This window comes from Rattus norvegicus, chromosome 9 (genome assembly GCF_021556685.1).
Source record: "Rattus norvegicus strain SHRSP/BbbUtx chromosome 9, alternate assembly SHRSP_T2T, whole genome shotgun sequence".
Lineage (NCBI taxonomy): Eukaryota > Metazoa > Chordata > Mammalia > Rodentia > Muridae > Rattus > Rattus norvegicus.
This window is the reverse complement of record NC_141542.1, coordinates 57,963,544-57,976,855: the sequence shown is the minus strand read 5'-3', so window position 1 is coordinate 57,976,855 and position 13,312 is coordinate 57,963,544. Positions and strand designations below refer to the sequence as shown.

Genomic DNA, 13,312 nt, shown 5'->3' with positions numbered 1-13,312 from the left:
AATGCTGAGAATTTGTTCTCCTTATCCCTCTAGGTGGGATCCAGAGATTGTAGTAGGTCAGCTTTTCACCTACTGAATGATCTCACCAGCCCTCAGAGTGATTTCCCTACGCATTTCTCCAGATTGTTTAGCCGTGATGCAAAGGATAATGTCTCGGTCAGGGTTCCTATTATTGAGATAAAACACCAGGAGATAAAACAGGAAATTGGGGAGGAAAGGGTTTATTCAGTCTTACAATTCTCAGATCCATTGTGCAAGGAGTACAAGCCATGAATCCAGAGGCAGGAATTGAAGCAGAGTCATGGAAGAGTGCTGCTTACTGGTTTCCTATTTATGACTTACTCAGCCTGCTTACTCATAGCATCCAGGGCCACCAGCCCAGGGGTGACATGTACACAGTGAGCTGTGACCTCCCACATCAACTGTGAATCAAGACAATGTACCACAGGCTTGCCCACAGTCTGGTCTCGTGGGGGCGCTCTCTCAGCCAATGTTCCCTCTTCCAAACGAACTTAGCTTGTATCACAAGCTGGCATAAAACAAGCCATTAGTCAAGACTGTGTGTGTTTATTTTATATTACTTGAAGTGTTAACTTGGGAATAACATGAATGCTATTGAGAACTGACTCTGAGAACTGTCTAGGAGACCCTACAGGGTCCATAAGGGCAGGTCTGCAGTGTGTCCTGGAAGGACGGCATCTACACTCAAATGACAATGCTTCCCTTTTTATACTGAAATAAAGCATTGCAACCATTGTATTTGTGCAGTGTGTGTAAAACAAGAGGCAGGATACATGGCCTCCTCATCTAGATGGTGCAGTCAGAAAACAGGGCTTTGCTTTCTACTGAGTCTAGTCGCTCAGCCAAAATCTCGCACACATAGGGATTTTGTTTCAATTATTTCCCTTGTTTTAGTTGATATGCACAGGGTAAATAATAGTAACATTTTGCCCTAGATGCAAACTTGTCATGCTCACTGGACATCGCTACGGGAAAGAGGGCATTCATGGATTGAATGGGTCTTTTTGCTTCCATGGATATACAAGTCTGAGGTGCTGTAAAGCCAAAGGCTTGCGCACTCAGTTATCTTGGAACAACATAAACCTGGCTGCACTGGCCAGAAAAGGTTTCTGAGTCTATGATCTCAGGGAGAGGCTGACAAGGAACCCAGGAAATCTGGCCTTAGCCAGGGCACAGTGGTTCAACAAGTGTGGGTTCCTCCCCACTGCGATCCCACAGCAGTCCTTCCCACAAAAACTTCCTCCAGGGATAATTTATGCTCTTTGGTTCCTCTTTAGCTCTGAGATTTCCAGCCAGGATGCTGCTTAGCGCCAAAGCCAAAGTGGTTTTTATGATGTGGTTCTTCTGCGAAGGAGGATCAGAAGAGCATTTCACACAGGCACCAAATGGGCAGATGTCAGGGGATGACCCACTCTGCCTGTGGACCTCATTCGGTCAGTCTGCAGTGGATGTGACTTGTGATGTGGGAGCCAGTTCATGAGGTGCTGCCTTACTGCCCACAGGAAAAGCCACCCTATTCCATCAGGAAAGGTGACATTCAAAGGTCATAAACGGCCACCTCAACTAAAACCTTGTTTTTAGCGACAGACCAACTTATGAGCATCAAATTCATCTTGCTAATCAAAATGAAGCCCTGGCCCTTCAACACATCATCCTGTTACCAAGGAAGACTTCCCCCTAAGACAACTCAGTCAAGCAGTGTCCATACAGGGTCTACTCTCAGCCAGTAAATGGCTCTGAGAGGTATGGCTTCTGCTGTACTCTTGTTGCTTGTCAACCCATGTGTACACTTATGGCTCAGACTCTCCGGGTTGTAGATAGCTGCGAATCCATTCCTTGTCTCTTAATTGAACTAATGATCTGGGACAAATTAGTCTCTACTTGCAGAGACTCGGGTAAGATTTGATTTCTACCCAAAGGTCTCTAGCCAAGAAAACAAGGAGAGATTGTAATTAGCTCTATCCCGTTCCTAAACCTAATCCTGTAGAGACTACCAACCAAGAGAAGGGTTCTGTCCTCTCTGTTATACACGATTTAGAAGAACTTGGACTCAAAATTTTGACACTCTGAGTGTTGAGCATGTAATTTTTCTGGTGATAGTGGCTTGGGATGTGACTTTCACTTACAGTACTGAGCAGGAAAGAAGCACAACTCTCACTTAGTCCCAAGGGGAATGTCCATCATTCTACAGTGCACCTTTCTAAGCTCAGACTCAGATGAGCTCACTAAAAGCATTTGTGAGTCACAACATGTTCTGCCAACAAAGGACCCCATGCACATTAGTCATCAATGGGTCTAGGAACACATACCTAGTTCATGCCTTCAAAGTGGTCATGTCCCATCGGGACCCAGGAGATCATACCTATTCTGTGCTCTGTCTCACCTTCTACGTTTCTCCTCTGTAGAGTGGAATAAGCAAACAGCGAAATTTCTTTACCAAAGGGCTTTAGATGGAGTTCCAATCACTGGTATCCAACAAAATAAAATCCTATTTATCTGACTGCATATACATGCAAACATATGATAAATTCATGCATATAGTGCAAAACAGGCATGCAGGCATGTTAGACAGCCCACGGAGCTATTTCTGTTGATTCTGCTCAACAGAAACTCTTGGAAACTCTCAGGGAAATGTGTGCTGAGTGCAAGGCAGAGGTCTGGAGCATATTCTCTCTCTCTCTCTCTCTCTCTCTCTCTCTCTCTCTCTCTCTCTCTCTCTCTGTGTGTGTGTGTGTGTGTGTGTGTGTGTGTGTGTGTGTGTGTGTGTGTCCGTGTCCTTTCCAGGAACTCAGACCCTAAAACCACAGATGCTGCTTCATTCCACTGCCTGTCAAGCTCGCTGGGCACTGAGAGCAGAAAGGTTCAATTTTCTGTCAGCCTGATCCTCTCAGCAAGTTCTGCCCATCAGCACCTCTTCTGGTGGCTGGAGAGAAGGAGGTTCTGAGCTCCGTGTCTGTTCCCTGCATCGGGCGTTCTGTTCTGAGCTCCATGGCTGTTTCCCGAGTTGGGCATTCCTCCCAAGGGTTTCTGCATTGCTAGGTCCTTCTCAGGGGAAAAGCCCTTCGGGATAAGTCTGAGCCAGTTGAAAATAAATCTGTTGGAGTTCTTCACGGGCATGTGGTAACGTATTTGGGTCCAGAACCTAGAAGTGGCGTGAACCGACTTCAAGCCTTTCCACGTGACTGTGGGGAGAACCCGCAGGGCCTTTTTGACAAGGTAAGGAAGAGATTCTGGCTCTTGGAAGGAACAGAACTTAATTAAAATCAACTTCAGTGTCTGATCAACCAAGGCAAGGTTCACTGCTGCTTGTAGTTCAAAGACACGGGGTCCATTGATGTATCTGGGACTCAGGATAAATATTCCTCTTCGGCTTCTCTTAATGATGCTCACAATGTCGTCAGTATATACTAGAAACAAACAAAAATAAATAAATTAATGACTTTCAATGGATATCATTAAAACTTGAGTCACAACAATTTTGAAACTTCCAGAGATGTCTGGAGGGTTTCTTCTAACTTGGATACTTGGGCAAAGAGATAAGGAGAAAGGACCCCACCACCTCCCCCTCCCCCAGCCCCCGTTGTTGTCATACTCTGAACTGTTGAAAATATGTGACAATACCCACAACTGACTGTCCCTGTATTCTGCTGCCTTAAAACACCACATAAACCACCTAAATAACGTCAGAACATGACTGAGGAACATGGTACTCCCCAAGCAACTTGTGGACAGAGAGAGAGCAGGGCATTGGAGGCCTGGATGGGTCATGTATGACATCCAGTGAGAGGCCTGCTACACCTCCTGCTGGAACAGGATTCTAGAAGCCAGAGAGGCCATGTTTTCAAGATGAGAGTGGTAATTTCCCACGAAGAGTCCAGGGAAAGCCTAGGTGGTTTCCCCAAGGCCCTCTCATTATTTATTATTCTCCTGAAAATAGAATTCCTGGAAGACAGAGCATATCTCTGGAGCACAATTTTCCACGTTCCTGCCCGTGATCTAAGCTCACAATAAAATGAAAACACAGAAGACATGTATCAAGATGAAGGTGTGACAGAAGAAGCTCAGATCTACGGTGGGTGACTCTTTGTGTTCTAGTTGGTTCCTTGGCAGACAAGACCTACCTCCCCCTGGGGTCACGTCTCTTTCAAACAAACACAAGCTGTATCCATATGTGTTCTCTAGCACTTCCGGGAAAAGATTTAGAGCCAAGTGTTCCTCACTCAGAGATCCTGTGGCTTCAGTCTCAGGAGAGCTCCAATTTGCATAGGATACAAATGCATCAAATTCCTTCTTATCTACAGAAAGGAAACAACAAGTAAAACCAAAGCCCCCCTTTTTTTTCTTTTTTAAAAAACTATCATGGTCTACACAGGTGTTTGGAGCGTACGGTAAATGGATAAAGGAATCAAAAACAAAGCCAGCAGACATATCCATCTTAAAACCAACAACAGAGTGGTTTTGATTGTCCGTATAAAACCCAATGATTAACTTATGAAGCGCCCCTGTGTCCTCGATGGGGAGAGATCAAACAGCTGGGGCCTCCCATGATTGAATCTCGTGTGCTCCGGAGGGTGTCGTCCTTCGTATCTGCAATGTTTCTAGCTCATTAGTCGCACATCAAAGAGGAGACTGCTCTGTTAAAGTGTGATAATAACCAGAAAGCAAGTGCTGTTAAGATCTGGATCCAGGATCCACTAGGAGATGGCAGCACACTTACAGCCACGAAGCAGCAATGGACGGTTCGGTTAACAGTGGGCTCCGTCAAAGTGGAGGTTCCGGAAGTTAGCAACACGCAGGTGACTCCTATTGACCTTTGATGCTATGGTCATCACATCATGGCATCCTAGCACATCATGTTTCTCCCATGTGCAGGAGTGCTGGTGTGGTCCTCTACATGCACAGATAGCATGCAGACACATAGCCCTCTGGCCATTCCCGTACACAACACGTGACTGTGTCGCTGGCCTGAACATTGGTTGCACTCCACTTGCCATAGTTGAGGAACACACTCCTGATTCCAAGCAGCGTTTGCCCTACAATGCCATCCACAGCCTCACATACCAGGCCTTTAACGAGTCTCACAATTGGATAAATGCTCTCTTCTGCTTAATTGGGTGTTGGTTGTTTTGTTCATCTAAACATAGGAGTAGAAGGGTTTTCTATATTTACATATCTAGTAACCACTGTGTAGTGATAGTGTACTATTGTAGTGTAGCAATTATCTACACACACTCTCCACAACATTCTGTTTAGTAGGCTACACCGTCTAGGTTTATACAAGCACACTACATTTTGTTTCTACAAAGAAACATGATCTAAGTGTACATGTATTTGAATGTACCCTCGTCACGAAGTGCCATGTCATGCGACAGTACTTGTATCTGCTGTGAGGTGAGATCAGAGGAGAATCCCCTTGGAGGATGTCAATGGTTGCATCAGATAACAAATATGCCAGGCTAGAGTCTCTGGCTCTCACCCAGTTCTCCTGTTATATTAACTCACAGGGTTTGGGATGGAGCGGCTTGAGTTTATATTTCAGGCCATCCCATAACCTCCATCTACAGTGTTCTTAGAAGTAAATAGTGTCTCTGGCCAGAAGTGCTGTCTCACGCCAGTCGGCAGTGTATTCATCCAATGGAAGTCAAGAGAGACACCTCAAGGATTGACTACCATCTACAAATAAAACACAAGGCTCAGGGCCCCCAAAGCTCCAGAAGCTGGTTTGTGAGGTACTCAACTGCCCGTATAGGAAGGAGGAGACTCTGAAGTGTGGCCTGCAGGTTAAGTGCTGGTGTGTTCAAACGTGAGACTTTGAGGTAAGGGTAAAGATGAAGCTCTGGGGAGGGGGAAAGGGGGACACGGGTAGTATGGAGAAAGGGTTAAAAAACGAGGGCACCTTTGCTGAGGAAGAGGAAGGAGAAAAGGGGGTGGGTGAATATCAATAGATGTTTTTAAAAGCTAATTAAAAAGGTGTAACAAACCATAGTTACTTCTATTCCTCCCATCATTTTGTAAAACCGCAGTTTTCTATAATTCAAAAGATAAACTTATTTAGTAATGGCATTACAGAGTGTGGTGTTAGAGGACCTACGTATGTCCTCCAGTATTATTATTTATGAAGTTTACACCTTCACAATGAACTCTTGCTTGGGCTTTCATTTTGAAAACAAATATCCATTTGACCAGCAGAGGGCGCTGGATCCCTGTGCTCGAGAACCCAATTCTGAGCAAACCACAGTTAAAAAGAGAAACGACAACAACCAACAACTTTGAAAGTTCCGTGCCAAATGACTCCACTTCACAAACCCTAGAATCTTAAGGTTAAAAAAAAAGTTCAGTGAAAGAAGTGTGGACTTACCTAGGGAAGACTGATTAGGCATTTGTCCCATTCAGGTAAAAAAGGCTAATTAAACAAAAATTCTGAAAACATTGTTGGCTTATAGATCTCAAAGGATGTTACCAATAATCAATCTAAAGAAAGATGAAGTGCATGTACTTATTAGTTTTTTGTTTGTTTGGTTTTTTTGTTTGTTTGTTTGTTTTGTTGGGGATTGAACTCAGACCTGGAACATTCCTTTTCTGGGTGCCTGTTACTTCAGCCTACAAAAGCCACTGGCCTCAGGAGCAACCTTCCAGTGAGGGTGTTTATACCACAGGCAGACCTACTGCTCCAAGCAGCAGAGTTGTTCGAGAGTTAATACTGCAAATATGCCAACCAGAGACTTTCCAAGGCCAGCAAAGCTTAAGGCGGTATTCTAGCCCAGACAACAGGATGGGTATTATGACGGTGTCTTGTTGGTGAATTGACAGAAGCGTCATTATTAATAATAGGACTGGTATTTTGTACAACTTACACTTGTTTGGGACACATCCCTAGCCTGTTGTGTCTTGTTTTCATGGGGTGATAAACCAGGTGATCGGTTCCCTAAAACCAGACTTACAGATTCAAAGTCAAGATACAGCCTCTTCAGGTGGTCTAATATGAAGTTTGTAGCTTCGCCTTCCTCTAAGGGGGCTGTGAGGAAGGCAATAGTTAATACCTAGGCATGGCATGTGCTTCATCCTCAAGGGACATCCATTGCCGACCAGACCAAGTCTCTACATACTGAGGTACCAGTCTGAAGGTTGTCTGATGCTGTTACAGTCCTGTTTTATGAACAAGGAAGGCAGGACATAAAGCTGCTGTTTGCTGAATTACCTCAGATTGGTTAGCAGAGAGAATATTTCCAAGTCCCATAAATCCCACAAAAGTGTCTACTACACTACAAGGTTTCTGGTAAGTAGAATGAGCTGGACTTTCTTCAATATTCCCTGGTATAAAGCCAGAGCAGGAGAAAAACGAAGAAGAAGAAGAAGAAGAAGAAGAAGAAGAAGAAGAAGAAGAAGAAGAAGAAGGAGGAGGAGGAGGAGGAGGAGGAGGAGGAGGAGGAGGAGGAGGAGGAGGAGGAGGAGGAGGAGGAGGAGGAGGAGGAGGAGGAGGAAGAGGAGGAGGAGGAGGAGGAGGAGGAGGAAGAGGAGGAAGGAGAAGGAGAAGGAGAAGGAGAGAAGGAGAGAAGGAGGAGAAGGAGGAGAAGGAGGAGAAGGAGGAGAAGGAGGAGAAGGAGAAGGAGAAAAGAAGTTGTTAAGCCTGCACAATAAGACACTGCCTATCAGGCATTAGCTACCTCTGACTTCTCCCATGAGCTGCTCTGACTGGCAGGAGACACATGAAATCATATCTAAGACAGCTCTAAGAGAAGAAAGCCAATAGGTCGGGAGTAACACACACATTGCCGTGTCTCCTAGTCAGAGAGTGGCATGCCAGGGGTGATCTTACCCCTCAGAGTCTCATCTTTGTTCTTGAAGGTTCGGCACAGCAGGACAACTTCAATCCAGTGCCAGTAGAGCAAAGCAGCTGCCACCAGTACACCCACCAGCATCACAGTCATGCCGAGGAGGATGTATAGAAACACCACTAAGGGAAACACAGAGCTCTGAGAAAACACATCTGGACCAACACACCTATTATGTAATAGAAACCATTGCCCCACCTCTGTCATCTTAAGTCTGGATGGGAAATTCCTGATGAGCTGACCCGCAAGGCCGAGCCATTTATTTTTATTCCTATGAATGTCTACTTGGCTCATTTGTATCTTTCCTGTTGCCTGTTATAAATTACATTTGTGTGTGCTCATCCCCACCTACGTCTAAACATTTCTAGACCAGGAATTACATCAGCATCATCCTGCACTCTCCATGATTCATCTTATAAATAAGGGATCTACATAGGAAAGCCAGCATCACGGCATGCTCACAGTGTCACGCTATGGCTAGAGGACATTTACACTGGGATGTGTTCCAGTCATCGACTGACCCAACCTCATCCCTGGAAATCTTGTTAATGATTGAACTGTTCCTCATTGGGTGTTTCTCCTAGCTGTTGTCATGTTCTCTGGAAGCCAGCTGAGGCAACAGCAAAGAAAGTGATGTCTGCACAATGGGCCTGCCACAGTGGGCATGGGTAGGCAGGGCTGGTAATTCTTGTAGTGTGGGTGTGATGGATGGGCTACTTGAGTGCTTGAGAGAATGAATAAGTGGGAAGGGTACATGGATAGGTGACAGCATGAACGAACAAGCTGGGTGAGTTGAGTAGCGGGCTCTCTCACGTACAAATTAGTTCTTAAGAAGCCTAGGTCAAAGTCAGTTGCACGCCCATGGTCAAGACTTTCCAGGAGCTATCATAGCAAAGTACTTCAGTGACTGGAAAACATTCACTGCAAACACTGACGCTCTTCTTTGGGAAAATGCCCCTTCCCCTTTCTAGAAGAACAGTTGTCAGTCCTTGGGAACAAGGTTCTAGGTTTACCTCCTTCCTTCTTCCTCAGACGGATGGTCCGTGTTGTGTTCCCAATGGAGTTCTGAGCAAAGCAAACAAACTTTCTGCTGAGATCTCTTTGGGTGACTTCTCTCAAGAAGACAGTATGTTCAATGACTTCGTTCTTCAAAGTGGATTGAATCCTAGGGAAAGGAGGGGAGAAATTCACACCCACTCAGGAAGATCAACTGCCATTCGTGAGGCTGTGTGCTCTGGGAAGGCTGACAGGGAGCCAGTGCGAATTTCTCACAAGAAGACAGCAGGAGATCAGAAACGGACAGAAGAGGCTTGTTCTTGATCAAGTGATAGAATCTGCTAAGGGTTTACACTAAAGTTACTTGTGGCCCTTCTCTGGACTTTATTATAAGAATTCCCCTTTGGGAATGAAGAATATCAATAATTTAAGAACAATCTCAGTCTGTAGAATGTTTCCTTCTCAAGCATGAAGGCCTAAATTTATTCCCCAGAACCCATGTAAAAAGCCAGGTGTGGTGACATGTACTTGTAATCCCAGCATCAGGAAGGCAAACACAAGTGATTCCCTGTGGCTCACTGGCCAGTTAGCCTACTTTAGTCAGCAAGAGATTCTATTCTCTGCCCTCCAAAATAGGTTAGTAGCCTTTGAGGAATAAAAACTGAGATTTACCCCTAGCCTCTAAATGCAAGTGCACACATGTGTACACACAGCTACACATCTATACTACACATACATCTACACACCTACACACACGCGCGCGCACACACACACACACACACACACACCACACCCAATCCCTCCTGAGGCTGGCTGACAGGTTCTTGGCTGAGCACTGACTGTGGACTCTTTAATCTCTTCCTTCCTTACCACACAGACTCTAAGGAGTCATGATATGAACATCCTGACTTGGTAGTGTCAGGGGTAAGGCTCAGAGGAGGATGAGTAGTGTTTGGCCATAGTAGTGACATCATGCTGTGACTCTCTGCATTTACTTAGTCCCCATTTTCTACAACTGCATCATTCATTAGCCACATTAATCATCTCATAAATGACACATTCATTGGACCGTGTTCAGATAAGTTATGCTGCTGTGGACTCTGCCTCACTTCTCCTACACAGACTCTCATGCAGCATCACTTTGAAATTACAATGTTTTCCTCGATCTTAGAACTTCTTTCCAAATGACGTTTCCCTTAGTAAAATCTTTCCTCTACTGTTTAATCTCCGATTTTCAAAATAGTACATGTGCTCAGTGAAATCCTTGAAAAACTAAAGAACATTCTGTGGTTTCTTTTTTTAGGGGGAGACTAATGTAGAAAATTGGGAGGACACATTTTCTATTGATGTGTCTGACTGGCCATGATGGTCCCCAGCTCTTTGACTCTAGGATAGAGACTTACTTTTCTAGACATTGGATGGCTTGGCTCTACAATTTTCTACAAAGTTCTACAGTTTTCCTTTCAACTGGTCAACTCCCCTCTCCCATAACTTCTGGGGTGTCTGTTAGCCATAGATAACAATAAATGAAGTCTAGTTATCATAAAATGTTTCAGCTTGCTAGCATTCCAAGATAGATATCCGCCGCTCTAAGACTCCACCGCTTCATAAGCACATCACCAATTCTCTTTTGTCAGAATCTGTGCTATGGTGCCATTTCCTTAACACACTGCATGAAGACAGAGGTGGAGTTGAAGACCTGGTGGGGTAGGATTCACCCTCTCTCGTTTGTTTTCAACCCCCTCTATGGGCTGAGAATTTGGCTTAGCGTAGAGTACATGCTCGGCACAGTGGATGGTCCCTGGTACCAAGACAAAATATGAAAGCTTTGACTATTGTTCAGAGGGTAGAGTGCTGGCTTAGTGCGCACGAGGTTCTGGGTTCAATCCCAAACATACAGAAAATGTGGTAGCATGTGCCTGTAATTCCGGCATTTAAGACGTTCACATTTCTCCTATATAGAGAGTTTGAGATACATAAGACCCTGCCTCCAAAAATTAAATTAAATTAGAAACACTTTTAAACAGTCTAGGGTGTTTTAAACCATTGTGCAAACATCACAGGACACTTAACATTGGCAATATATCTCTAACATCACTAAGTGATACAGTCTTAGGGGACCATTCTTGTATGTGGTTCCACCATTGACTGAAAGTTCTGTATACGTACTTTACTTTATGGTGCCATGAGAAATGGAGTACCTCTGGGTTTTAAATAAATATTATAGATGAGAGGCAAGAGATAGATAGATAAATAGATAGATAGATAGATAGATAGATAGATAGATAGATAGATAGATAGACAGACAGACAGATAGCATTTATGTATTTTTATTTTCCCCACTAGTAGGCACTAGTGGCTACCCCACCACCATAAACTCTGTTTCAGCTATTTCTAAAGGTATAAAATCACTAGTTTGGGTCACAATCTTTTTCTTACCTTTTCTCCACAAATTCTGAAATTTCCCACTCCTGTGTAGATTCTTTGACATACCACTTTATTACAGGCTTTGAATATCTTTGGAAGCCAAACTGTACTCTGCAGGGTAGAGTAAAAGCCTTTCCTGAAAATGCAGAGGTCAAGAAAAAAAGGAAGAGAGCATGTCAGAACATTGATGTAATGGAAAAGACCAGAAGGCTGCATCAGGATGCAGGCAGTCGTCAGTCAAGTGGGCACCAGAAATAGCAAATCATTAACACATCTTACTTAGCAACATGATTCTGCTTACAATTGCCCCCTGTGGCTAAGTTGTATATCTCAACTATGTGTCGCTATGTCCCTAGCATGAGGAAATTCACAATCAAGTTGAAGCCCTATGAACAGGCTACTCTTCAACCTCATCTTAAACATTAGTAATGATGTGTAAGACACATCGAAAAGATCATTTGACTAGCTAATATTCACATACTGAGTCAAGGTCATGAGGTTACTGTGAATGGAAATTCCTTTAAAGAACAGAATTTAAATAAATAAATAAATAAATAAATAAATAAGAACAGCACACACACACACACACACACACACACACACACACACACACACACACTCTGAACCTTCTGCAAGGCCAATTACAACCAATCCTTCCACGATCATTGAGGTTCTAGCTATCAATTGGCCTTGTAGAAGAAGGTTCAGTATAGGCGTGTGCAGTTAAGGGAAGAAGTCATTTAGATTCTCAGACATTTGGCCTACCACACAATAGATGGATAGATACGCCATGCGTGTTATTGGACCACCCTCCGTCTTCCTGCCCTCTCCATCCCCCAACCCCTAGTGTGGATTCTCTATCTTCCACTTAGAACTGACTTGTGTATGAATGGGTGGGGAATCCACTTGGAAGCTCATCTTTGGATCTTGATCTTGTCCACTAGCAATGCTTTGAGATTCCCTGATGCTATACACAACCGGGCTGTGTTTTCCTGCTTTCCACCATCCTGTTTTTTCCTCTTCATCCCTGCTAGTTCTAGCCCCAGGATGTGCCACTGCTGCCACCTACCGACCTGAGATTGTCATAATAATTTGTTTACATTTCTTTGTCTGAAACGAAGTCATTCTCTTTAAAACAATAACTATTGCACTGAAACACCACCATTTTCCTTCAAGCATAACAATTTCCACTTGGCTGTGTGTACAACAATAAATGCAGTTGACAGAATTAAAGGCAACCAGAGGAAAGGCAATGTCTCCTCGATGCAGAAGAAGGGGCCACTTTGGAATATACTTGAGCCAGAGTTGAAGTATTCTTCTATAAAGGTCTCAAGGAATAGACCAAGAGTCATAGTCACAGGGGTTAACATTAACTGGCTAAACTCCTACACATGACCTAAATGGAAACCTAGGCATCTAAAATATAAAAACAGTTCATCTTCTTTAGCTCGCCGGGCACTCAGATAGAATGTTTCCTCAGGCTACCTCAATGGAAGATCAGGATGACATAGTGAGGGGCAAATCTGACTGATGACTGAGACTCAAGATTAAGAAGACATGCGGTCGGGGGGACAACAAAACCAGTCAGGACCAAGTGACGGTACACAGCGAATACTCTCGCTCCAAAGTCTAATCACTCTTTATGTCACTCTGACCCATTCCCTGGAGCACAGGGTCATCCAGGGATGGTAATAACCAGGCAGCTTACCAAGCTCCACGTCCAGAGTGTCTGTAACGGGATCCAGAATGTCCGGCTTCACATTGGTGTCCTCATCTGAAAGTTGAAAACAAAAATCACCCTTTTCGTTGAGAAGGCCCGCTCACTGAAGACTTGGGGATAATATGTCAACGCCGATATAAGACCTTGGTGCTCCTTTTGATTTTGATTTTTTTTTTACTTTACCCAGAAGACATACATCTTGAAATTGAAATAGCCACTCAGAAAGTCACTTCTTTAGGGCTGGGGTGAGAGCTCAGCTGGCACAGTGCTTACAACAGCATGAGGACCTGAGCTTGATCCATGGGACTCTCAAAAT

General features: G+C 44.2%; 1 protein-coding gene across 4 annotated transcripts in view; it reads right to left on the bottom strand.

Annotated features, from left to right (window-relative positions):
* Positions 1-205: 205 nt before the first annotated feature.
* Positions 206-13,312, bottom strand: part of Il18rap (interleukin 18 receptor accessory protein) — a 32,955-nt gene continuing 19,848 nt past the window's right edge. For all 4 annotated transcript variants that reach the window (XM_087567165.1, XM_087567166.1, XM_087567167.1 and 1 more), the window contains 6 exon segments: positions 12,985-13,050; positions 11,289-11,412; positions 8,867-9,018; positions 7,838-7,975; positions 4,143-4,316; positions 206-3,428 (listed from right to left, as the gene is read on the bottom strand). In XM_087567165.1, coding sequence (XP_087423291.1) covers positions 2,926-3,428; positions 4,143-4,316; positions 7,838-7,975; positions 8,867-9,018; positions 11,289-11,412; positions 12,985-13,050 — 1,157 coding nt within the window. In that variant the 3' untranslated portion in view covers positions 206-2,925.